General features: G+C 37.3%; 1 protein-coding gene across 2 annotated transcripts in view; it reads left to right on the forward strand.

The window, feature by feature from the left end:
* HEATR5B (HEAT repeat containing 5B) overlaps nucleotides 1–27128 on the forward strand; it is a 50896-nt gene that overhangs the window by 13625 nt on the left and 10143 nt on the right. For both annotated transcript variants that reach the window (XM_015857563.1, XM_015857562.2), the window contains 21 exons: nucleotides 1337–1489; nucleotides 1769–1868; nucleotides 2580–2689; nucleotides 3193–3356; nucleotides 4194–4369; nucleotides 5552–5657; nucleotides 6462–6652; nucleotides 6763–6922; nucleotides 8333–8522; nucleotides 9841–10010; nucleotides 12175–12319; nucleotides 13137–13376; nucleotides 14526–14777; nucleotides 16738–16919; nucleotides 18463–18531; nucleotides 20315–20494; nucleotides 21363–21600; nucleotides 22223–22483; nucleotides 22753–22880; nucleotides 23042–23186; nucleotides 25519–25788. In XM_015857563.1, the coding sequence (XP_015713049.1) occupies nucleotides 1337–1489; nucleotides 1769–1868; nucleotides 2580–2689; nucleotides 3193–3356; nucleotides 4194–4369; nucleotides 5552–5657; nucleotides 6462–6652; nucleotides 6763–6922; nucleotides 8333–8522; nucleotides 9841–10010; nucleotides 12175–12319; nucleotides 13137–13376; nucleotides 14526–14777; nucleotides 16738–16919; nucleotides 18463–18531; nucleotides 20315–20494; nucleotides 21363–21600; nucleotides 22223–22483; nucleotides 22753–22880; nucleotides 23042–23186; nucleotides 25519–25788 (3630 nt within the window). The remainder of the gene's footprint in view (nucleotides 1–1336; nucleotides 1490–1768; nucleotides 1869–2579; nucleotides 2690–3192; nucleotides 3357–4193; nucleotides 4370–5551; nucleotides 5658–6461; nucleotides 6653–6762; nucleotides 6923–8332; nucleotides 8523–9840; nucleotides 10011–12174; nucleotides 12320–13136; nucleotides 13377–14525; nucleotides 14778–16737; nucleotides 16920–18462; nucleotides 18532–20314; nucleotides 20495–21362; nucleotides 21601–22222; nucleotides 22484–22752; nucleotides 22881–23041; nucleotides 23187–25518; nucleotides 25789–27128) is intronic.

Raw genomic sequence — 27128 nt, forward strand, 5'->3', positions numbered from 1 at the left:
ATGGGGCTCTGTGCAGCCTGATTTAGTGGGTGGCAGCCCTGCCTTTGGCATGGGGGTTGAAACTAGTTGAGCTTTATGGTCCCATTCAACCTAAGCCATTCTATGATTCAACACTTGATTGTTCATATGTGCAGTCACAGAAATATCAGAAGCACTGCTTTGAGAGCTTGTAAGTACTCTTGAATTTTGAATCCATAAACCTTTTTTAAAATTCTGAAAAATATAATAATGTTTTAATACATTCCTCGGTATTTTGATTTTGTCAGCAGACACTATTTGTGTTTTCTATTCTCTAAATTACCTCATTTTGTCAAATCTTTTTCTGACAATGTACCATTATTTTGGTTGTCCTTCTGCAATATGCTTTTAGTGTGCTTTCATTGGGTTTTTTATCTAAATCTTTTTCAGAAACTTTCTGTGAACCCAATTGTAAAACTAGTTTTCTAGTCAGTATCTACTGTTTATTTTTCTATCACATGAATAAGCTAAGATGGGCTAAAGAGCTTGCCTTCAAAATACTAGTATAAAAATAATACTGGAAGTCAGGATAAAAATACAAGCATCAGTATTTACATCTTACAGGATTCAATGTATGGAATTGGCTATTCCCTATTTTTGGTACAAATATCAACAAACAATCAGAATCATAGGGGTTGGAAGGGACCTCCAGAGATCACTGAGTCCAACCCCCCTGCCAAAGCAGGTTCCCTACACCACATCGCACAGGTAGGAGTCCAGGCGGGTATTGAATATATCCAGAGAAGGAGACTCCAACACCTCCCTGGGCAGCCTGTTCCAGTGCTCTGTTACTCTCACCATAAAGTTCTTGCGCACACTCATGTGGAACTTCCTCTACTCCAGTTTCTGGCTGCTTACCCTTGTCCTGTCTCCACACACTGCTGAAGAGTCTGGCCTCGCCACTTTACCCTCCACACCTCAGATATTTATAGACCTGGATCAGGTCCCCTCTCAGTCCTCTTTTCTCAAGGCTAAACAGACCCACTTCACTTAGCCTTTCTTCACAGGGAAGATGCTCCAGGCCCTTCACCATCTTTGTGATCCTCCGTTGAACTCTTTCCAAGAGATCCCTGTCTTTTTTGTACTGGGGAGCCCAGAACTGGACACACAATCTCTGTGATTTACTTGCAGCACTTTCAACATACAAATGAGAACAATGAAGAGTAAAGGAAATTTATTTAGGGAGATAAATAAGTTTAAATAAAAAAGTATGAAGTAAGAGGAAACAGTAGTTAGAAGAGCAAAAACTTTAATGGCAGATTTTTGATACTTTGTATAATAAACGCTGATATTAACTGTCATTTTAATTTTTGCATAGGTCCATCTGTTGTTCGTTATCATCTACCGAAGATGCTGCTGCTGTGGAGAAATGTGTTCCCACGATCTCTGAAGGAGTTAGAGGCAGAAAAGGCAAGAGGAGATTCTTTTACCTGGCAAGTAACACTGGAAGGTCGCGCTGGGGCTCTATGTGGTAAGAATTTCAAATTTCAAAATTATAATTGTACAGTAGAACAGAATCCCAAATATTATAGAGAAAACTCTTTATAATTTCCCTTCTTTCATTAAAAATGAGTAAGGCTTGTCAGAGTTCCACCAGTGACCTGTTTTAGGTATGTAGTCTTATGAATGTGTCACATGGTTTTTGAATAAATATTTTTAGTTGCTGCTTTGTTTATATTGTCTTAGGATCTGTAGGTCACTCATGCATTGTATTTGTTTTTGAGTGAAATTTTAACTACTTTGTTGCCAGCTATGAGAAGTTTTGTTGCTCACTGCCCTGAGCTCCTTACTGAGGATGTAATCAGGAAGTTGATGACACCTATAGAATGTGCCATGACAATGATGTCACAGTAAGTAAAAAGTTTTTAAGATGTTCTTCTTTAGAAGCACAGTGTGAGATTAAGAGATGATCATTTGATAATAAAGTTGTTACTACTGAGAGGAAGTTTCTCTTCTAATCTGCAGATGTTTTTGCCCTTTGTTCACATTTTTCCTGGAGCTGAAATACTATATCAATTTGTTTTAATTCATGCTCTCAGAATTTAACTTGTTCTTAGTGAAGGAAAATACTGTGCTTTTGTGAACATTACTACTACAGTCTTCAGCTTTTTCAAAGTATGTGATTCCATGGCATGTGCTGAAATGCTTACTGAAATAACTTTAAGTAACCATACTTTGAATTTTCAGTGAGTTTTTTACTTCATGGTTTGCTTATACTTGTGCAATAGATAAGAAAGTTCCAATACTGGTGTACTACCAGCTGTGAATCACTAGACTATCTGTTTGCAAAATGTACTAATGAGAAACTTCAGACAGTTTTTGGTCGTATTTTGTGCTTTTGTTTAAGTAGCAGTTTAAATAAATTGGAAAAAAAAAATCCCTTCAATTTGATTACTTCAAAAATTTCTGAAGTTATTTAAGTAGTGCTGCTCACAGTGAATCTCTGAACACTATTTTTTTTTGTTTAGAATAGGGACAAATCATGTGAAAATAAATCTGAAATATTATTTTCAGTAACTACAGTATTTCTAGCTGTCTGTTTTTCTTTCCTTGATCTGTAGCATTCCATCAGTAATTAAAGCCCATGGAGCTCATCTGAAAGCTAGTGCAGCTATGGTCCGTTTAAGACTTTACGATATACTGGCTTTATTACCTCCAAAGACATATGAAGGTATGGGCTGTTTTTGTTTTTGATGATGATTATTAAAGTAAAAATTGCACTCCATATGTTTATGTGATTGGGTTTGTTTGGTTGTTTTTTCTTTTACTACTTTTGATGTCTTTTTAGTGCTTGCTTCTGATGCAGATACCAAGTGCAAAATAGAAAACTAGAAATCTGCAAGAGTCTTGCATTGTTCCTTGTTTTCTGTATGTCATCATGTCTGTATGGATATTGCAACGTATCAGAGGAACACTGAGTATAAGTTCTGGTTTTGTTTGTAGGACTGAGATATGGAGATTGTGTTCTCCGTGTTTTATGGTGTTTTTCCTCACTACTTAAGGTACAGAGACATGGGTTCTTACTCCCAGTAGTGTCCTCAGATTTACTTCTGTCCATTCACTAATTGTAAAATTCAAATAATGGCACATGCTTTGATTTGGGACTTCTGACCTGTAGCTGAAATGTTTAGGTTAAGAAGTAACAGTGATTCTTTTTAATGTCCTGTGTTCTAGGTTCATTTAATGCACTTCTTCGGGAGTTGGTAGCAGAGTTTACTTTGACAGACAACTCTGCTAATACAACCACATCGCTCCTGAGGTCTCTTTGTCATTATGACGACAGTGTTCTTCTTGGCTCTTGGCTGCAGGAGACTGATCATAAATCAATTGAAGACCAGGTAATAAGGAAGAAGGACAATAATGAATTGTCTGCAACGTCTCTCTGGGTTATGGAGCTTTGCTCCTTTACTCTGGGCATGCTTCAGAGGTCTGCCAAGTTTAAGTCTTTCCATGTACTGCACAATGTTTTGATAAAACTGCCTGCAGATGAGGTGGTCATAACGTTTACACAACTTGGATGGTTAGTCTGTTAACCTAGTTTCTTTAAAGAAACTATTTTAAAAATCTCTTTAGTGTAACAATTATTCTCATATATATATATATATATATATTTTAAAAACAACTTAAGTTCCATTTCAATTGTTTTGTACAGAAATTGGTGTTGAAATACCAGCATTGCAAGAGGTGTTGAGGAAGTATTTTCACAATGATAGGCATAAGCAATTATAATACTATTTCAAAACCATTTCTAGATAGAGAATCATTACAATCAAAGCTGACTTATTAGCATGCTGTATGTATTGTAACTCAATACTCACAATGAATGAATAAGTTTTCCTTTTTTTTTTTTTTTTTTTTCTTTAAGCCAGTTTGTAGTTTACTGTCTCAGAAGCTGTAGCTGGTACCAGTAATTATATGCCTTTCTCTAATTTCTGTATCTTACTGCTAGGAGTCATAGTTTGTGCACTTAAACAGCTGTTAAGTGCTCTGACTGTCAGGGGTTTAACTGGCTCTGTAAATGCTAATTTACGCATGCCGGGAATGCTGCAGTTGCTTTTGTTTGTAATGCAGTTTACTGTTCTTAGTGACTGCATAAGTCTTTGCAGAAAAAATTCTGACCTAATGGTAAACCAAAGATGTATTCAGAAGTGTTCATGTTATGTGGTATTTTGCAGCTTCAGCCAAATAGTGCATCTGGAAGTGGCGCTTTGGAACATGATCCTTCTTCTATTTATTTGCGCATCCCTGCTGGTGAAGCTGTACCTGGTCCCCTTCCTCTTGGAGTATCTGTCATTGATGCATCTGTGGCTCTCTTTGGTGTGGTTTTTCCTCATGTGTCTTACAAACACAGGTCAGTTTACATCTGTGTTCAGTTTCAGAATCTAATGCTATAGTCCCCTGGATAGTATCAAGTTTTTATTCTTGAAATAAGAATCTACTTTGAAATCAACTGTCTCTAAATTTAGATGTCAATGTTTTGTGTTTGTTGTGCCTCAGGATTCCAGAATATATTTTCTCAGTTGAGAAACAAGATAATTCCCTTGCTTTATCAGTTTTGTAGGTTGGGGTTAAGAGGTACAGGCTGAATTTCTCTCTCCTTTTACTTTTTTAACAGCAGTTGTCTCTCTACAATCAAAAGTCCCTGCAAAAATATTGTACAAATTAGCTTAAAGTCAGCCTTGAAAACATAGCTGTGGAATTCTTTGGATTTCAGATGGATCCATAAGTGAGACTGCATGATTTACACTAAGCGGTTTCATGCATAATAAAAAAAAGAAGAAATGAATTCACATGAAACATGAAGGAAAATATGATGATCTTTATAGAGCTATCGGTTATCAGGACTATGTTTGTCATTTAATTTAGCAAGTCATTGCTGAGCACAAGCAGCTCTAGGATTCATTTAAAATGAAAATTACCCTTCTGTGCAATATTGATGGAAACCGTGTTTTCTTTCAGTGGTCATTCTCATTTTGCAGTAAGCAATTGTAAGCAGTAAGCCTTAAGTCTATCTGATCTTTATTGTTAATAGCTATGGGAAAAAATAGCTCATTAACTGCTGATTAGTTGACTATACAAGCTGTTCATTATACTCCTGATTTTGATGTCTTTTAGAGAGTATTCCTCTCAGTAAATGCTTTATGATGTGATGTTAAAGAGGGAAAATAATGGGAACAACTGTAGGAGTGTGTAGAATAACACTGGTTTTGAATGCTAGAGCAGATGCAGCATTTTTTCAGTCCCATCTTTGTAGTTTTTCTAGTTGTACATCCCAACAGGATCTGGAGATCCACCCCTCAGTGGTGTTTCCTTCAAAAAGGACAGTAAGCACTTATGGATGAGGTAAAAGAACTAACAGCATCCAGAATAAATACCCTTTCTGCCTAAGTGGAATATTCTCTACAGGCCCTGAAATGTAAATTCTGTGACTGATTTTGAGTCTCTTTTGTTGTGAGTATTGTTGCGCTTCCTGCATTTTTGGTTTGCATTTTGAAAACATCTCACTTAAATTATGCTCTTTCCTTTGTTTTAGATTGCAAATGTTGGATCACTTTGCTGAATGTGTCAAGCAGGCTAAAGGTGTTCGACAGCAAGCCGTGCAGCTTAATATCTTTACTGCTGTTCTTAGTGCCTTGAAGGTAAAACTTACAAGCTTGTTGTACATGCCAAATTCAGCAGTTTGATTCATAGATCTGTATTCTGTACAAAAAATTGTTTGAAGAAGCCCCAGAGTACAGATGAAGGGGATGCCAATTTAAGTACGTGATATGGAGCATTTGAGACAGCAAAATTTGATCATATTTGGGCAAAAATAATTATTTTGAGCTTTTAGTTTGGTAAAGTTTTCATGGTAGCAGCAAAAGTCAAATTTTTCCCCTAGGGATTGTCTGTGAAATGTCAAGTCTGTCTTTAGAACTTAGCAGAGTTTTTGGAGAGAAAATTGTCACAGATCTTTAAGCTGGCGAAGCATTACTTCTCTTTCTTGCTTCTTAAAAACATGAGCCATGTTGAAACATGAGATGTGTTGTTTCTGAGACAGAAGCTTGGGTTTTGCCATGCAAAAAAGCCAGAGGTGTTAGTTAGCTTTAAACCTCCTTTTTCTCCATGCCCATCCTTCTTTCTTTTTGCCTCTGTTTCTTTCTTTTCAGACATATCCTGTGTATAACTATGTTAGATTCAATAGTACCCGCATGCATATAGCACTGTAACACATTTGTAAACAGAGACAGGTGTAACAAGTCCTTACTGTATGTGAAGTAGGTAGAATGTTGGCAAAGGTGAGACTGAGCATGTTAATGGTTTTGAGTTTTAAAAGTTTTAAACTGTACAGAAATGTAAACAAAAAAAAAGTTTAATTTTTAAGTTCAAGCTCACCCTTATATTAATATTGTTGTACCCTTCATCCACTTACTTGGAATATTCTTTCATATTTGTCCATGTAGGGATTAGCTGAGAACAAAAGCACCTTGGGACCAGAAGAAGTTCGTAAATCTGCTCTAACACTGGTAATGGGTGCGCTTGATAACCCTAACCCTATTCTGAGATGTGCAGCAGGAGAAGCTCTTGGTAGGATGGCTCAAGTGGTTGGAGAAGCTACTTTCATTGCTCGAATGGCTCAGTACAGTTTTGATAAGTAAGTTGACTTTGTTTCAGAAAAAGAAATAAAAGGAAGGATTATTTTTTTTTCCCAAATAATTGAATATATTATTATATTGAATACCTGATTTATTTATATGTTTATAGGTTAAAATCTGCTCGAGATGTTGTATCAAGAACAGGCCATTCTTTGGCTCTGGGTTGCCTCCATCGATATGTTGGTGGGATAGGTTCAGGGCAGCATCTGAAAACCAGTGTCAGCATTCTCTTGGCTTTGGCACAAGATGGAACTTCCCCTGAAGTGCAGGTAAGAATCAAAAGAAACCAAAACAACAGCAACAAAAAAAAACCCCACAGTTGTCACAGAATGAATTTTAATTGAGAATGTTTTAAAATAGAAGTTAAATCACCCGTTTAGGTGCTTTCTAATAGAGATTGTCATATAAGCCAAACTGTATGGACATAACATTTGGTAAGGGATGCTGAACCAGCAGATTTTGCTTTGTAGCTGCAGTTGGTTAGGAATAGGTCCAAATCTGCTAGTGTTATCTTAGCTGTCTATACTAAGGCTTTAATAACTGTCTAGTGGTCAGTGTATGATCAGCTGTTGGAAATGTAGCTGATGAACAGTAATTTTTTTTTCTTTGTCAACCAATTCCAACTTGTATGAACCACTGAACAAAGTATAGCAGTACATCTTCCTGAGAAGGTTATACTATAATAACAAAATCTGAAAGCTCTTGTGGATAAACTGAAATTTGTTTGCATCTAGGACAAAAAGAGAATATTAGGGGAAGTGGGGAGGCTTTTGAAGTTAATTTCTGTTTATCCACTGTTTTAATAACATGTGTAAGGTGTCCCAGGATGGCTGTTTGACTGCTAAAAGTTGCTGGTTGGGTTAGGGGGGAATAGATATGCTACTGAGAGCACTGCCTTTGGGACTACAGATCGTGTATGAATAATGTGTGATGCAGAATGTTTCCTAAGCTCAAAGTATTTGGAAATTGGGATAACAGGCTATGTCATAACTCTTCCAAAAGAAATGTGAGGGGAGCAGTGTCTTTTTGTGTCTTTACTGTCCTGTAACTCCTTGTTTTTGGATGCTGCTGTAAAAAGCATACGGAGCAGTACATCTATACCGACATAAAGAAGTTAAATGTTAAAAGGCGAAGTGAAGAATCTTTCATTTTCTCCAGCAATGAAATCTATCAGAGCTCTAGAATAATTGCATTTCCATACTTTGTAAAACGTGTATGAACCTTTCAGCTTGTGATGTAAATCAGTTCCTTAAAATGTCAAAGATGCTTCCTACGAAATGCTTTGACAACTGTCTGCTTCTGAATCTACATTCGGTTTTAAAACAGAAGTGATTCTGTATTTTTCCTATCTTAAGAGTCACTTTTCATTTGTGCATTTTTATATTTTTTTTTAAGGGGGGGAGTTAATGTTTCTATTTTATTTTTTTAAATATTTGCTCTAATTCCTTGTTGTTTTCATCTCCATTATCCACAAAAGTGCTGACAGCCAAGCAGCATGCTAGAAATATTTCAACTCCCAGGTGATTGCTTGAGGTTATGGTCTTTGAAACCCTTCTGGAGTAAGAGAAGATAACTAGATGCAAGGGTGTGCAGAGCTAAGCTCAGTCTATGTGTAAGTTTCTGTAACTTTCCTAAATATATTACACTTATTTATTTATTTATTTATTTTTCTCTAATAGACCTGGTCTCTCCATTCACTTGCCTTGATAGTTGATTCTAGTGGACCAATGTACCGTGGATATGTGGAGCCAACGCTTTCGCTAGTTCTTACTCTGCTCTTAACAGTTCCACCATCACATACAGAAGTGCATCAATGCTTAGGCCGATGTCTTGGAGCTATAATAACTACTGTTGGGCCTGAGCTTCAAGGTCAGTGTGAACTGAGGAGGAATAAAAGCTTATCTTCTATAAAGCCAATTAATCACAGTCTTAAATGGAGGACAGACAATTTTTGCCTGTTGCATTTGAAAGGTGTGGGGAAGGGATTTAACAGTGTCTTGTACAGAACTTCAATTGTGACTTTGAACATACATGGTGATGTTTTCGTATGGCATTTCATTATTTTTTTTTCCCCAGCAGTTTGAAATTTGTATGAAGGTGCTTCAGCGATTTATGGTGTTCTTTTTTATAGCAACTTTGTGTTCTGTGTAAAACATGGGAAGCACCCTTACCAGAAACGTTTTATGTAGTACAAGAGGCAATGTTTCTCCTTTACTTCTTCAACACATTAGTAGCTTTATTTTTGACTGATGACAAGAACTTAAGTTGGGCATAGTTGTTGGTGTTGTGAACAATAACTAGTTTCCACTCATTCTTGATGTTCTTATATCATGGTACTTTATTGTAACAATTAAGGGTTTTTTTCAGACCTAACTCTGTATCTGAAGTTCTGTGGCTGAGATGGCAAAAATATGGTCTGAGTCTTACTGGGATTTCTTTACGAATATTTTACTCTGGTCTTTAAGATGGTGTCATAGAGCCACTTGAGAAATTAAAATTCTGAAAAATTGGACATTTCTGTTATGGGAAAGTTTCTTGATGGTTTGATTTAACCTGAGTATCTGCTTGCTCTCTGTTTGATTTGGAATGTTGTGACTGACACGTTTAATAAGCATCATCCTTATACTGAAAGTCTTTTGCAGGCATTTTTCTGCAATTCAGAAAGTTCTTGTCAACATCATACAGGTTAATTACAGGATTATTTTTCAGATTAAGTTCTGTTCTTTAAACTATGTGTTCTGTTAGAGTAACATGACTCATCCAGTGGAGCTAACCAAAATTAGCTCGCATCTATGCTATCAAAAGCATTGCCTAACACTTTAGAAAATGGTTCTGTGTGTGAAGTATTGCCTGTATATCATAGAATGGTAGATATTCGCAGTTGAAATTAAATTCCCTTTACTGGTTTTATGTCCTGGGGAGATATTTTCAAAATATTTCCATTTGAAGGTAGTTGGTCCAAAATTTCATTTGCACTGAATGTTATTTAACCGAGCTGAAATACTGAGATACTGAAACATGCTGTAGTGGTTCTTTCAAGTTGTGCCATTTTTCAGTAGGAAGTCAAGAAAAGCTGCATGTTAATTCTGTCAACTTTTTATGCATCAGAATGTTTGTTGAAGATTTAAAACATACTGCGGTCATACAGAAGTCTTGCTGTGTTAAGGATGTCACGTTATATCACCAGGTAATGGAGCTACAATTTCAACAATCCGTTCATCCTGTTTGGTGGGATGTGCAATCACGCAGGACCATTCAGACTCACTCGTCCAGGCAGCGGCCATATCCTGCCTTCAGCAGCTCCATATGTTTGCACCACGGCATGTCAACCTATCCAGTCTGGTTCCCAGTCTTTGCGTGAGTACAAAATGCATTCCTTCTGTTTCTCCAAGTTTTATATGTGTGCCTTGCAAGGGGCACAGGAGAGGCATTTTGTAAGATGCCAAGGGTACCCATTCATAACAAAAAAATGACATCTACAGAACACTGGGGTGCAGCAAAGGAGTATCTGTCCCCAAGCTGTTTTAGATGCTTTTCAGAATGCTGCCCAAATTAATATCATGAGGCTGGATTCACTCTAGCTAGCAAGAATTTATATGGTAACATTAAAAAAAAAATACTGAAATGCCTCATCCCTTCCAGTTGACTGCGTGCACAGAGGGAAGAAAGTTAATCTGGGGAAGGTGGGAGGTCTTGGATTTGTTTTTACCACTGTCAGCGTAGTAGATGCTGATGCTCAAATTCTTGTGCTGCTGTTGTGATTACCACAGGGAGAAAGCAATGCTAGTGTTCGTCAGCAAATCCTGGCCTAAACCAGGAAACATATGCTGGAACTCAAAACTTACAAAATGCAACTGTAAGAGAAAGATGCGTGTTTCTGTTTCTTTATTACTATTATTTATTTTTTAATTTATTTTAAGGGGTTTTAGCAGCCTAATGCTGAAAAATTTGGAAAGCTTCTCCCTGCAGTCTGTTCAGTGTTTTTGAGAAGTTGTTCTTATTATTCACTGTGAAACAAGTGTTTCTGTACAACCTTACATCAATATTGGAACTTTTTCGTAGTCTCCCTTCCTGACTTTCCCCAAGACATCCTTGCATTGTTACATGCATTTCCCTGCATACATACTTTGACTTTCCCACGCACACTGGAATGACGCTGTGCAGCACTTGTCCTTGCACAGAATTTTGCATGACAGTATTGCAACGTATCTAGAAATATCTAGGCCCTTTTGTATGAATACTGTGTGCGGTGTGGCAAAAGGTTCTTTGAGTTAGTTGCCTTGTAAGCACTAGCGAGTAATAAAAAGTAAAGTTACTGCTGGCATGGCAGTACTGTTTTGAAAGCTTTTCCTAGGCTTTCTGCTATCCGTTTCATGTTTCCTAATGATTCTTTATTAAATAAAAGCTATTCTCCTTCACTTTTTTCATATTCTTTACTTCTAAGTCATATGTGATTTGCTAAGTTTTCCTCTGAATTGTCTTGTTCAATTCTTTTTACTGTGAACTTACAGCTAGGTAGGAAAAGTCTACCTTGTCTTTCCCCATTAACAAACTTTTCATTACATTCTAACCTGCTCTTGTATGGAATTAATGCCAGTATCAAAATTAAACCATGGAGTTACTTTCTGCTTTCCTGCATTGGCATCATAACCACTGGTTGGTTGTTTTGTAACCAAAAACAAGAAATGCTTCAGTGTGATATTTAGAGGATTGTATAAAAGTGTGTTTGTTTCTTCAGCATCGAAGTCTTGGATATTCATGACCGGAATAAAGATCTACTGTTAAAGTGCTTTATACACTATAAAACCCTTTCATTTAGGGTTGCAATTTCCATCCACATAATAACCTAATACTGAGAAAGCAAATGTGTATTCAGTTTATTAAAAACAATTTCCCCAGGGTAAATAAAGAGTCAGTTTCTTAAAGAGCACTCATCATCTCTTCCACTGTGGAAAAACATACAGTTCTCTGTGCAGCTACTACCTCCCAAGGAAATAGTTACCATGCACAGTTCTTCCTAAGAAAAATATTTGCTTGTACTTGAGGTGATTCAAAAGGAAGTGGAAGCCCAGTATTGGTTAGCAAAGAGACTTGAAGCTGTCATCTTGACAGAAACTTATAAAGACATGTGCTATAAATTCTGGAGCATGCTTGAAATGGAAGATTTTATGGTAGTTGTGTGGTCTCTTTTAAAGTGATTTGTAGCTATGGCAGAATATGGTGTGGAGTTGGCGTTCAGTGTGTAACAGATTGGAAAGTATAATTTGTCTAAAGTCATTCTGACACAGTAGTTCTCATATTAAAGCTTTTGACAGGTAACAACTGTCAGCTCTGTATATGCCAGCTTTATTTTCAAACTTGAGCTTTCAATAAGTGCTTGCTTGTGAACTTTCAAGATCTTGTAAAGAGCTTGATACCTGGTGGCTCACACAGGGGCATGTAATTGGCAAGTAGAATACTTGCTGTCCTTCATAGCACTTATGGAGGTGCGGTTCACTCACTTGCTGTGGTTCTGATTTAGGTTCACTTGTGCAGCTCCCACTTGCTGCTTCGCCGGGCTGCAGTTGCGTGTTTACGACAGCTTGCTCAGAGAGAAGCAGCAGAAGTATGTGAATATGCCATGAGCTTAGCAAAAAATGCTGGAGACAAAGAAAATAGTGGCATCAGTAAGTACTTCTTTCATGTGGTCTTTTCGGGACAGTTGAGTGCATGTATTCATTCACTTGTGTGACTTGCCTTCAGGAAGAAAAAAAAAATACACTCTATAACCATCCCTACATACTCTAATAACATTTCTCTTCACTTCTGCTTACCTCTTGAATTTCATTTGTCATCTCATTTCCTGTGATATTTGGACTTAACCTTTTCTGCCCTACTGACTGATGGAAATCAAATAGAGAATACAGTGTATATACAGTAGGAACGTCTTATAGTTTTTCAAGTATTTTAGATCTTAATCTGTTGAAAATTGACTTAACTGTGTGTTGTTTGGAGACAACTAGTTGTATTAAATTCTCTTAGCAGCACGTCTACTAACACTTGGACTCTGCCGATTGGTTCAATGCTTACATGCATCAGTTCTTTCTGAAATTAGGAAGTTCAGCAGTTTTGATCAGCACAGTGTTTTTTGAAGAAAGTAGAATCGTGAGCTTAATTAATATTAAATCCTACTAATCTCTAGAAAAACTCTTCAGAGTCGAGCATTATTAGGAGTTTTTATGAATTGGTGGGATGTGTACCTTGAAGGGAAATAGATAATAATTATCTCTGGGAGTAATACTCAGTATTTGCTATTTGCCTTGGAAGAAAAAGGAAAAAGATAAAATGTTTCTAATGTTAATTTGGAATAGATTCAATAACATCATGGTGTGTCATTTCCCAAACTGTACTTACGTAAATTCAGTGTCCAATTCTCATTTGGTATTCCAAATTATAAAATGGAGCTACTGGTTTCAGAAAAGATTTCTCCTTGTCATTTCACAGACATCAATACCTTTACACCTGGAGCTGGTTCTCGGCGAGATGGTCATTCGAGGCATCAGGGTGTTAATATAACTGAGACGGGCCTTGAAGGCGTCCTCTTTGGTATGCTGGATCGAGAAACAGACCGCAAGTTGTGCTCAGATATCCATGATACTCTGGGACATATGCTTTCATCGCTGGCAGTAGAAAACCTTTCTCACTGGCTAATGCTTTGTAAGGATGTCCTTGCAGCTTCCAGTGGTAAGTGTTCTATAGCATGCATGTAGAGGTTGGTGTATCTTTAGTATTAGCATCTCTTGGCAATATCTATTTTGAGCTTGTCCTTTGTCCTAGTTAAGATTTTGCTTCTAGTGCATGTGGAACTTTGACTGTTACTCATTAAAAGTACCCAGATGAAATCATCAATGTTCTGTTACATTTTTAAAACTGAGGTTTCTTTCAAGATAAAAAAAAGTTGCTGCCAATTGTGAAAGCAGACGAATGCTTTTTAGTGTTTATACGTCAGACCCATGAGGAAGGAACAGTGCTGTACATGCTCTGAGCTTTCCTTTATTCCCTTTGAGCTACTGATGTGAGGATGGGTTACCATGGTGATGAAACTTTTTTGCATGTTGTTCAGCTTTGCAGATTTGTTTGCAAAGATCTTGTCCTCTAAGACCTTAAACCTCATTTTCAGCTTGAAGGATAGTTGTGACGCAGATCCTGCTAATTTACCTTGCGTTTGTGCTTATTTATTGACATACTGTGAGTTCATGTTGAAGCTTTTCCTAATTGTTCTCGTCTTTGTGTTTACTGATGAGTAATGCTGCCAGTCACTTCTTTATGCAATATATTTCTCATTTATCTTTTCTGTGGGAAATACCTCACTTCCTGAGTTTGAAGGTGGGATGTTCTTTCCATACTTTATGTGGGATGGATTTTAGAGTTTTTAATGTGAGTGTCTGATTTCCACTTCATCTTTTTAGTAGATGAAATAATCTGTGATGATATTTAAATTAATCTATCTCAGTTGTATTTTAATAAGCCAACAACTTCGTTTTGTGCTCATTGATATCACTAAGTGGTATATGAACAAAGTCTAGTTTGCTTTTTAAGTAGAGATTTACAAATCATGTACACAAGCCTTCCTGATTGATTTCTCAAAACGTTCCTGTTGTAAGTTTTCTTCATCTGTGTTTGATTTACCATAGCCTCTCTCTCTTTTGAGTATCTTGGCTCTTAGAATAATAGAATCATTAATGTTGGAAAAGACATCAAAGTCCAACCATCAATCCATCACCACCATATTCACCAAGAGAGTGTGTTTAGAATCTTGAAGGGCTTGAGTATGTTCTTAGTCATCTCTAGTTTTCAACAGCAGGATTGACTTAAAATTGTTTTTTATTGTAGACATGAGCACTGCAGCTCCCTTGGGAGGAGGTAAGGATGAGGAATCTGAGAAGAAGGATGAGATGGATGACGATACAATGTTTACCACCCTGGGTGAAGAAGATAAAACCAAGCCTTCTGTAGCACCTCGCTGGGCAACTCGTGTATTTGCAGCCGACTGCCTGTGCCGGGTGATCATGCTGTGTGAGAATGCAAACAAGGCACACTTTGATCTGGCACTGGCTCGTTCAGCCAGACTTAAAAACCCAAAAAGTAATTATAAAATGTTCATGTTTAATTTTGTTACTTATTTTATTGCTGCTTCTTCTTTGCAGCTTAAAAAATTACACAACCAAGATAAAAACGCAAGCTCTTTGAAAGTGCACTTCCTTTCATTCAAACAGTTAAAAACAGGGGGAATAGAAAAAGGCTGAAGCTGTAATTATGTAACCATTACAGTTAATGTGCCATGAACACAAAGTGATGTTTGCTGGAGAACATAACTTTAACAGACTGTGATCTGCTTTGGAGTGGGGGGGTGGGAAATGGTTTGCAAACTCTTTTTCTTTTAGTTGGAAATAGGAGTAAATTTTTGGTAAAATATAAGCTGGGAATAGTTTATCTGAGTTTAGCCCAATGATAGTGATGATATACAATTCCTATTATTTTAGCATTTCTGCAGCAAAGGAGTGTTAGGAAAAAAGGTACAGCCAGGTAATATTGCTGCAGTAGAGTGAGGGATGTGTGAGGGATGTGGACCCAGCTGCTTTATAAAGTTCTTTCTTTTGTTATTCATGAGGCTGACAAATATAATGTATTCAAGATATCTGTATAACTTGGATCATAACTGAGAGGCTGGGAATGACATAACACATTTTTCACAATTTCAAACTAGTAGCGGGAAGTTTCTGTCCTTTGATCACCCGTGTGTATTGGTTCTGGTGCGCAGTGATTGCCTTCAGCTGTGTAGCGTAGTGTTCACGCGGAGCTTATGTGCACGAAGGCCGAATGTCATATATGGATGTCCTAGAATGCACAGGGTTTGTGGATTTAGCACCTGTGCTGTTACAGGCTTCTGTTCTGATATGGATATTTATCATGTGTCTGGTTCCAGAGCCATGCACTGGTTTTGTTGAGGATGTTGGCTTTTAATTGATTAGAAGCTGGGGTCAATGTTTGAAGAGTGAGAGGGAAGAGCTTTGGGAATATAGTTGTTGTGTTGTAGAGGAAAATTATGCAAGAACTGCTTTTTCATAGGATCCTGCAGGGGATCGCACGTAATAATCCTGAGAATATACATCTCTAAATTTACTGCATGTCAACTTGATTTGTTAGGTATCATCATAAAAGGAAAAACTTACCAAACCTCAACCCACAAATTCAACATACAAGTTATTTAGTGTTCACTACTATATCTGTGCTGATCTAAAGAATTAATGACGGTCTTTACCACTTGCATGCCTCTGAAAATTTCAGCTATTAAATGAATTTTCTTCTGTCTTCAGACTTGAAAAGATCTAGGGCATTAATAGTGATTTTGTTTTTAAATTAATTGCCCTGGATATTAATGTTTTTAAATAATTTAATTTCATATTGCAAAACATCTGCTAATTTCAGATTGAAAGTAAAGAGAGAAAAATGAACAGAAGAAAAGTCCTTTCACAATGTTACTGAATTACGTGGTGCTTTTCTCTACGCGTTGGTGCCTGCTTGCTGATGGCCTTGGATGTGGTTCTTGAATGTGGCCCTTGGGTGCAGAAGTAGAAAGGCATACTCAGTTCTTAGGTGTTTAAATTTGACGAGACTTTCTTCTGTCAGCAGAGGTCACTATAAGCATAGCACTCAAGAACTGCCTTGAAGATTTTCTGTATAAACAGGGCAGAAGGGAATCGTGAAATCCATTTAACTGAATGTTCCAACCACTTACAAACTACTCAGCCACATTTAAAACATTTTCTCCACTTCATTTTCTTTTCTGTCTCATATTTTACTTTGTTTCAAATTTGTGCTTAAAAATTAAGATTGTCTTTAGAATATGTGTTCTTATGTCAGTTTAAAGGAGGTGGGAAGAAAAACAGGTTACGCTCTTTCTTGTATTTCTTCTATTTCCTAACTGTGTACCTTTGGAAAAGAACGTGTGAAATTTGTACATCTCTGTTGGGAAAATATTACAAATGTCTGTCATGTTAGCTGTATTTTAAGTTATTAAATAGTTCTTTTGTTCTATTTTAAGATGACTTCTTAGTACTCCATCTCTCTGACCTTATTCGAATGGCATTCATGGCTGCGACTGATCACAGCAACCAGTTACGAATGGCGGGTCTTCAAGCTCTCGAAGACATTATCAAGAAATTTGCATCAGTTCCTGAGCCAGAGTTTCCAGGCCATGTGATACTGGAGCAATACCAGGCTAATGTGAGACCTTCTTTATAACTTCATGAAACTGTATATTTATGCCAATATGCTGGAATTAGCTTTGAGAACATTTTGTTACTTCAAAAGACCTGTGAAGAGGTTTTTTGTTTGGAAAATGTACTGAAGAGGCAGATTTTATTTACCTCTTCAAAATTTGTGCATCTTTTCCTATTTATCATAATTTATTAGCTGATGAAATTAAAAAGTCAGTAGCTATTGATTCTTGAAAGCCAAATGCTACAAATTAAACATGATTTTTTTGGCAAGAGTGGTATTTCATTTGTAGAATGTCGAATTTGAAAATAACACTGGTTCATTTCCAGAATGAATCTAATAAATGGTTTTTTTTTTAGTAATGAATACATTTTTGTTTGAACAAAAATGACTAAAGTATGGGAAAGGGAGGTGAGCAGTTGGAATTTTTGTTTTGGGGGATTAATGTATTATTTGGTTGCATAATTTAACTCTTCTGTGTTTTGCTCTCACTGTTCTAAATATATCATAAGTTTTCCATATCATACTGAAATATCACTACTACAGATTTGACTGTTGAAAATATATAACCTGCATAAAGTTAATCTTTTGCCTGATTGTGAGAATGAGTAAGGCTTAAAGCTAGTGCTTTAGCCTTTTTTAGTTTTCTAGGTTCCCTCTTATCGGTTTACATCTGTAATCAGTTTTACTAATTCTAGGGACACTTGGTATGAGAATTAGGAGGGCGATATGGGCTCTCTAAATCTGTTACCTATTGGATATATATTAAAAGGGATGAAGGGCTTTTTCTCCCTTTCCACTGGAGTGGCGTGGCTAACTCTGGAATCACTCCTAGGATTGCACTGCTTTCCTCTAACCTTGTTGGGTTTTGCTATTCTGTATCTTCTGTGTCTACCACAGTTCTCTACCCTGCCACCATTCCTAGCTTTTTTCCCACCTCAGGTTATCTGCTTTCTTCTGATCTCTTTTGTGTTTTCAGAATTCACAAATACTTCTTCAAGACGGGTTTTCATCCTATTCTCTTTTTGTCTTACTCTCCTTCCTTCTGTACTGCTGTAACTATTGCTGCTGTCTCTTTGACTTGGTTCCTTCTGTTTCAGAAAGTCACTGTTAGAATAACTGAGTAATTCTTTTTTTTCTCTGTCATTTGGGTTGACGCAAATGCAATAATGAACACTTGGTTTTGCCCAATTCGGTTGGAGTTCAAAAAAATCATTGTCTATGCAGCTTTAGCATAAATTGAATTCATAGTAGCTTCACATGTAAAGGGATGCTCGTTAACAAGAAGAGAACTCCATGTGTTTGCAAACGTAGCTGAGGCTTTAAAAGACCATGGAAAGACATGCAGGAGGAAAAGTTCTTTTATTTTATTGTCATTTAGACAATGCTGTTGCAAATGTTTGCTAAGTAGCAAGAGTAATTTTAGGGTATAACTATAAACACTGACAGTCTTATCTTGCATGTTTTGTGTATATTCCTGAACCTGAAGCGAGGTTAGATGAGGAGTGTTGTCACTATTGTTTTTAGTTGCATTTTTTCCTCTTACCAGGTTGGAGCTGCTCTGAGGCCAGCATTTTCCCAGGACACACCATCTGATATAACTGCCAAGGCCTGCCAGGTACTGAAGAGTATGTTCAGGTGGTATAAGCCAAACTGAATACATTTGGTGCATTTATGCAGTAGATGTGTATGATTTTTCTTCTTGTCAGAAAAATGATATGGAAGAGAACAGGAGTAAATAGCTGGAAAGTATTGTAAGCCTAAGCTGAGATTTTTTGCAACTTCTTCAGAGTCATTTGTTAATATACTTTTTAGTCTTTCTGAAAATAATTATATCTCCACGTCAATTTTACACTTGTTGATAACTGGAAAAGGGAAAAAAAAAAAAAAGTAACAAAAAAAGGGGGGGGAGAGAAATGCTTAGTAAGACAAAAGAGAATGCATGCATTCAGATGTCTTCTGATGAACTGTACTCACTAATGGTGATGCAGGTTGAAGGAGCAAAGCTGATCTTAGTCCTACTTTTGAATGGATTTTGAATTTCTAACAGATTTTCAGCAGTCCTTTCCTGTCTATCTGCAGAGCCATATGTGTAAATAAATCTTGTATTAGTTTAAAATGTATCAATTGTTCCAGGCCTTCCCTAAAGGAACTGGTTCTCCCAAAGCAAAATAAGTTAGCAATAGGACAAGACTACCATCAGAAAAGTCTGTGAACTCTTTTTTCCCATCACTCTTCCTCCTCCCCCTTCTGTGTTTTTTCTTGATTTTGCTGTTGTTTCTCATCCTTGCACAATCACCACCAGAATTTGTTCTTTTTGGTGTAAAAGCAGCTGCATTTGTACCAAAAATCTTTCGTCTGTGTGTAAACACGCTTCAGAGGATGAATGCCAATGTGTAGGACTAGACAGAAAGTTATAATCCATTTGATGTTTGAGATTGAAATGCCTGTTTTTAGTTTGTTAAATCTAAAAAATAAATTTAAGTGAGAAAGAGCAGGAGTATAGGCATGCCCAACTGTCTGAACTCCACGTCAGGTGCTGACTCATCTAGAATGCGATACTGTTTGTTTCGTACCACAGCCATATATAAAACTTTTTATATTACTCATTTCTGGATGTTTTCTTAAAGTTGTTGATGATCTTGGAAGCTTCTCATTCGTATGGAGCTTTAACATGCAATTTGGGTTATAAGTTTTTGAAGATATACTATTATGTACTGCTGTGCAATACGACCTTCACTGTGAATGTGAAAACACGCTACTTGAATGATTTGACCAGACACATGGGAATTGAATTCAGACTTTGTGTTCACCTGTTTAGGGAGAATTTAGCTTGTCCAAGAGAAGGCTCCAGGGAGACCTCATTGTGGCACTCCAATGCTTGAAGGGAGCATATGAACAGGAATGGGAATGGCTGTTTTCAAGGCCACCCTTGATAGAGCACGGGGGAATGGTCTTAAACTGAGATAAGGGAGGTTTAGCATAGAGATTAGGACCTTTTTCACTCAGAGGGTGGTGAAACAATGGAACAGGTTGCCCAAGGAAGCTGTGGATGCCCCATCCTTGGAGGCATTCAAGGCTGGATGTAGCTCTGGGCAGCCTGGTCTGGTGATTGGTGACCCCGCCTGTGGCAGGGGGTTGGAACTCCTTTTGAATCCAGGCCATTCTATGAATTGCAAATTAAGTATTTTGCATGTATACTGAGTTTCATTGTATCAGTAGCCATTGAAAACGCATCCTTTGTAAGCATTCACCTGAACAATTCTGTTGTCATGAGTGAAGAAGATATCCCTTAGAGTAGTTGAGATTTTGTTGTTTAATTTATGTTTGTTGTTTTTTTTATTTATAAAGTTATTTATTTTTCTTGGGAATGGAGAATGATTCTAAGCTTTGTTGTTTAGGTATGTAGCGCATGGATAGGAAGTGGGGTTGTAAGTGACCTGAATGATCTCCGCCGAGTTCACAACCTTCTCGTCTCTTCTCTGGATAAAGTGCAAGCAGGAAAAGGATCCTCCAGCCAGCTTTACCGGGAAAGTGCCACAACTATGGAAAAACTTGCAGTTCTAAAAGCATGGGCTGAGGTATCCATTTTCTGTTACATCTTCAAATGTTTGAAAAGATTTAACCTCAGCAGCATCAAACCCTGCTGGCTAGTCAGTCAGTTAGTTTTATATCTGCCATTCTCCCTTCCTGCTGTAGTTCTACTCAGTGTGTTTTCATCTCGGTATATTTCTTGTTTCTTTTTTTTTCTGCCATTTTGTCTAGTGGGATCTTTGTATTTTATTGTATTGTAGTGCACTGTCATACCCTTACAATGTATTTTCATAATATATTGCAGTTAGCCAACTAGGAATTTTTTTAGAGTTCACAATAAATTGCAAGCTAGACATAGATATTGCTGGAACAGCTGAAACCTTGAACTACCTACAAAAGAAAGTACTTACGTTGTCTTCTTTCCTGAAATGTTATTGGTGTGCTTTAAAGCTACACGTCTAATCACACAAATAATGCTTTGATTTCTTTTGGAGTAGTACTTTGAGGACCTTTGCATTACATTTTCTTGGAGGTTAATTTTGCAGTTGCAAAGGGAAGTGTCAACAATTCAGCCATGTGAACCTGTTAATCACCCTATGCTGTTACATTCAGCTTTGATATGGAGCATCTGTTGTGTGAAGTTCCTAATTCAAAAAATGCTTATTTTTACTGTATTTTTCTGATACTTCTGCTTCCCATATTGATGTGAAAATCCTTTTATAGCATGTTTCCAAGATGAATATATAAATGCTCTGGTATTCACGTCACCCACTAAAAGCCATTTTAATCTTGATGTATATCGCACCTAATCTGCTCTGAGAAAGTGACAATTGCTGTAAGGGAAAGGCTGCTGCTGTTTTTTGTTTTGTTCTTTGTATTTCATGATGTGAATTTTTCTATCTCTGTTTCTTCTAGGTGTATGTTGTGGCCATGAAAATTAAGAAGGAAGCAGAGGCCAAACCCAAACGTGTTTTAAAGAGTACAGAGGAGGATGAGGATGATTTTGGCACAGTAGATGAATTGCCACCTGACAGTTTGATAACACTTGTACAGCCGGAGTTGCCCTCACTTAGCCGTCTCTGGTTAGCTGCACTGAAAGATTATGCTCTTTTAACCCTACCAGCTGAATTTGCTACTCAGCTTCCACCAGATGGTAAATATTTTTGTATTGCTTTAAAGAACAAAGTGAACCTCCTAGCAGATGTATTAAAAGCCTTTGAATTGTTTTTTCTTCTATTAAACAAAATAATACGAGTAATTTCTGTGTTTGTGGAATAGAAAGTTTGTGTGTTTGTTTTTTTCTTCAGTCTACAATGAAAAAATTGTCTGATTTGCAAAGTTGATTAAAGCTGTATTTTTGTCGAAATAATAACACTTTTACACCTGTAATGCTTTGACATCAAGTGCAAAAATGTTTATTTTAAGGAAATACAGTCCATGAGATTACAGTGGATGCTGTCTTACAATATTTGAGTGATCCATATGAAAAATGCTGTAAGATCTGATGTATTTGAGTGCCACTCTTGACTTTCTGCTTACTGTTCCATCATGGCCTTTGCATTTTGTGAGATGTACTAATGTTACTTGTTCAGAAAAAGTGTTGAAATGCACTGTCACTAACAAGGGTTACATCTGAATATCCATGAGATTAAGCACACCCTATGTAAACAACTAAGAAATTTAGAGTACGTGCTTTATGCCTATTATTTGTAGAGAATTTCAGTTTACTTTTGCAGAAAGTTTCAGAATTTGTCTTTATTTTTCTTATTTAACAGGAGGAGCATTTTACACTCCTGAAACAATTGATACAGCTAGACTGCATTATCGAAACTCTTGGGCTCCTATACTGCATGCAGTGGCACTTTGGCTAAACAGTACAGGTTTTAATGTTTCCGAGTCAACAGAAGAGACTGCTGCAGCAATGCCTAATTCACAGAAACGTGCCACATCTATTATGTTAAACCAGGCACCTGGAACTCCACCTACCACTAAATCTTTGCCAGAGTTGAACAAAGATCGAATGCACTTGATTTTGGGTAAGAGCTCTGAATTTAGTGTGCAGTATCAGCATGCTATGTGACTAAATGATATGGGAATAAGAAAATTTGTTTAAATTGAGGAAATTTAAAATGTGTTATTTGTCCGGACAGTAATGTTTTGAAATATCTCTGTCTCTGTCAAGGCTGTGAAATGTACAACAGAGTATTTGTCAGCGTGATTATAATAATTTCTATAGAGAAGTTGTGATGTAGTTGTGTATAGCTGATGAAGTGAACGTTGTTCTTCTAATTATTGCTCTTTTCAGGTGTTAGCATACAGTTTCTCTGTTCCCCAAGACCTGAAGAGCCTGTTGAACATGTTACATCTTGTTTACAAGCACTTCACACTTTATTGGATTCCCCTTGTGCCAGGATCCATATTGCAGAGGATCAGGTACTGTATGAGCACATTACGTCAGCTAGCTTTCCTGGGTCTTGATCTTTCAAAACTTATTATTAATCTTGTGTGAAAGAAGTATCTGCTTGTTATAAACAATTGATGTAACAATTGGGAATTGTCAAGCCTTAATTAGTATATGTTTTGGTTTATTGTAGCTCCTTGGTGTTGAACTCCTGAGTGTACTTCACAGACTCCTCTTGACGTGGGATCCTACTTCAGTCCAACTATTGGTTACAGGAGTTGTCCAGCAGATAGTAAGAGCAGCTCAGGATTATTTGCAGGAAAAAAGGAACTCCCTAAGTAAGAGTTTAAAAATGTGGCTTGTTTTGCAAATTAAAGAAGCAGTGGGTTTTCATACTGGAAAAGGGTCTCAAAAGCATTAGACTGTGGTTACGCTGAGGAAAAAAATGCTGTATATTCCACAGATGCTGTAGCTGCGTTCATCATATTACCTGCTGATATCTTGACTCTTGTAAGATGTATCTTCTCTTTCCCTTCATAATTCCAGTGGTTGTTCTTTTTATGTCTCATTTTCTTAAACATGAGCGATGAAAATTGCACTCAACAAACCACCCTAAGGTCTTAATAATACCTAGTTTCATGGAATAATTAAGATCAGAAAAGACCTCTAAGATCATCTAGTTCAGCAGTTTCATTCATGTTTATCTGTTGGCTGGATCTTAGCACTTCACTGACCTTTTTTTCTGAAGTTTAGTGGTTTGGTCTCCTGCGGTGTGTCCCTGTCAGGACTGGCAGGAATGAGGTGAGCTAATTACTACAGGAACCGTTGTGAAAATTTGATTACTAACCAAGAGATTTTGTCTGGAAGTGGAGTAGACTGGCATCTTGGCTCTTAACTGTCATGTAGGGTGTGTCTTCAACCAAAAGCTCTGAGAACAGGGTGTGCAAACAGGAACAAAGAAAGACCTGCTTGTGCTTTCCAGAAGTGCTTCTCAGGACTGTATAAGAGTGCTTGAGTCAGCACAATGATGGCAGTGACAGGCAGCAAGATACAGTCTGCTGGTTGAGGAACAGTCACCTCTGGCACATCAGAAATCCAATGACTTGCCTTGAAATTCAGATGAAACTCCTAATGTGATTGTACTTGAGGTGCTTGTCCATGCAGGGCTAGAGGTGAGATTGATCTTGTCTGTGGGGTATGGAGGAAATGTGTGTGATGGTAGGCAAACAGTGTAGTGTCTGAAAAGCCAAATGGGAGAAATGGCATATTCTTCACAAAGATCTTGCAGGGTCAGGAGCCCAAGTTGGTTGCCTCACATAAGGATGGACAGCCAAAGGCTATGCTGGAGTATGGAGCATGGCACTCCTACAGCAGTGGAGGCTGCAAGGTTGTGGCATCCAGAGAATCTATGGATAGCGGAAGTGGGGACAAACTGCCCAGTAAGACTAATGAAGACATCTGCCCCAGTCTGGAGGGATGGATTTAGGAAAGCCACAGTTTATCTATGCGGAGAGTCATAACAAGCTGAGACTCATTATCTTGTCACATATGACAAGAAAGACCTTCATTAAAATGTTGTTAACAAAAGGATCAAGAAATTTTTGACCAGCCACAGAAGGGTATGCAAAAGTATACAGGAAAAAACTGAGGCTCTTATCTGCTTTAGCTTAGTCCTCAGAGGTCACTGTGTCTATTGATAGAGTGGTGAGCATCAGGTTAAGGACTGCTTAGGAAAAAGCTGGACGTACTCTGGGGCCAGATGAGATGCCATGCTTTATTTTACTTCAAGGAAGAAAAGTGAAACCTAAAAGACATGTATTTTACTAAGGAAAACTACTATATTGTTCTGGCACTGTATGCTGTTAGGACAAAACTTAGCTTTTACCCATTTTCTAACTGTAAACAGAGAGGGGACTTTGTTAGAATTTGAGGAACCGGCATAGCTAAAATGTAAGCTCTGTTCCTTCATGTGAATTAATTGTTTGCTATTGGTCTAGTAAATTGCTTTTTTCAAACCAGCAAATGTGAAAACTCTGGCAATCTTTTAAATTCACAGGGGCCTTGTGAGGGTACTTCAGGCCAGTTTTGGTGTGCTGAATCTCTGCTACTGTTTTATGGGAGAAGGCAGGACTGCAGCTGGCTGAGCTGCCATTCAAAAGAGAGACTTTCTAAACTGAATGCACTGAAACTGTGGCGTTAAACATAGAATCCTACTGTGCTTTTCTGTTCTCTTATTTCATGGTCAGCTTGGGCTGAAATAAGATTTGTCAGTGTTGAACACTTAATTTATAGCCATTTATTTGAAAAAAAAAAACACCAAAAACAACTGTAATGACTATTTATTTGACAGTCGTTGCCTTTAATTTTGTTGTCAGAATGAAAAGGAAAAACATGCTGCATTTTTATTTTGTTAGTACTTTTTTATTTCTAGTTCCGAATGACTTTTTAAAACTATTGCTGCAATTATGATTATTCTAAAGCATCTTAAACCCCTTTAAGTCCTTCAAACTAGAACGTTTATTTTGATGTGAGCCATGTTTATAGTATCTTTGTTTGAAGCAACTTTTTTCTTTGGATTTTAACTTTTTTTTTTAGTGTTTTATGTAATCTTTGATATGGAATGTCTTTTTCTGACTTTATCCTCAGCCATTCTTTCTTTTTTTTTTCCAGATGAAGATGATATTGGAGAAAAAGAAAATCCTCTTGCTTTAGGGGAGGGAGGTGAGAGTGGTGGTCTTGTACCTGGAAAATCTCTAGTATTTGCAGCCATGGAATTGCTCATGTTTATCCTGGTACGGCACATGCCCCATCTAAGTTCTAAAGTGTCAGATTCTCCAAGTCACATTGCTGCCAAATCCCACCTTTCTGAGGAGAGTGCTCGTCTTGTGGCTGCCACTGTCACTATACTGTCTGACCTACCTTCTCTCTGTTCTCCAGCAGGTAAAGTATTGATAAAGTAAATGAATGCTTACTATACAGGATCTTGTGAGCTTATGATACTAAAACAAAGTAATACTTTTATATGATATTTAAAGGTCATCTGTTGAAAGTGTTGCTTAGATTCTAGAATAAACTAGGAGCTCAAGCTTTTCCAGTGATTCAGTGTTAAGAAACTGGCTTCAAGTTTGCATGTGTGCTGTAAGTTTGAGGAAATGAACTCTATGTCATGATGATTTTATTCTTTTTCCCAGTTTTGTTTGTTTTTTTTCATTTCAAACCTCATGATTTTGAAGCCTTTTGACCAATTTTAATCATGCTGTAAAAGATTGACATCTCAGAAGTAATTAAATTTCTGAGAAGTTCAGGAGAAGCAGAAGCTTAATGAAAAAGGATCACACAGAAGAAAAACTAGCACAGTTTAGCTCTGCTGCGCTTGGCTTTTCAGCCATTGGCTGTTAGTCTTCCTGAAAGTAACTCTAAATAAATAAAGCTTTCTTCTGTCCAGGGAGGCTGTCACAAAGGATATGCATAAACTAGGGTAATTGCTCTTCATGCTGTTCAGTAGTAAAGGACACAAATATGTGGGAAGTTTCTACAGATGTGGAAAAAATGAGGCACAGAAAAGATTAAGTATGGAAAGAGACTTAGCTGTCTGAAATGAGCTGTAGATTGATATTATGTACCTAAGCCCATTAGCACCCTTCTTTCATTCCTGTGCCTGCTTGGAGTCTGTATGCATTACTGAAACTCCATCTAGTGAAGTTCCCAAGTGTCTAACTTGGTTGTGTTACTTGACCAGTACTTCTCGAGTTTGCCCAACTTGCACCTTTAGGGATGCTGCACAAAACTTAGATTGCTTCTCTGATGAAATCAATAGCTATGACATATACGAGGGAGGATCGCTTTATCTCTTTTATAGAGTAATTAAATGGTTACAAATTTTACCCAAGACATGAAACGCTCTGATGAATTTCCTTCTTACTTCTGGGGCTTGAAATACATATCAGCTTCCTTGGAAAGTGCCTTGACTTGAGTACCTGTTCACAGATCTTTTATTATAGTTCTTTTTTTATAAAACCTTTGATACATACAGATCCTGTTTCAAGATATTTAACTCTCTGATGGCATCCATGAGAGAATCTAAATCCTTTTTGCCGTGTAGGGCAAACCTAATAGCTAATAATATCTGTCCAGAGTACTGGTGAATGAATTTGGCAATTAAAATACTGAACTCCACATACTACTTTGTTATCTGGATTGCAGTTTATCTTTCTAGCCATATACATCCATTTTGGGAAAACTGATGACATTGTCTACCAAACTGTTTGGAAATAACTTCA

The sequence above is a fragment of the Coturnix japonica genome, chromosome 3 (assembly GCF_001577835.2).
Source record: "Coturnix japonica isolate 7356 chromosome 3, Coturnix japonica 2.1, whole genome shotgun sequence".
In the NCBI taxonomy this organism is placed as follows: Eukaryota; Metazoa; Chordata; class Aves; order Galliformes; family Phasianidae; genus Coturnix; species Coturnix japonica.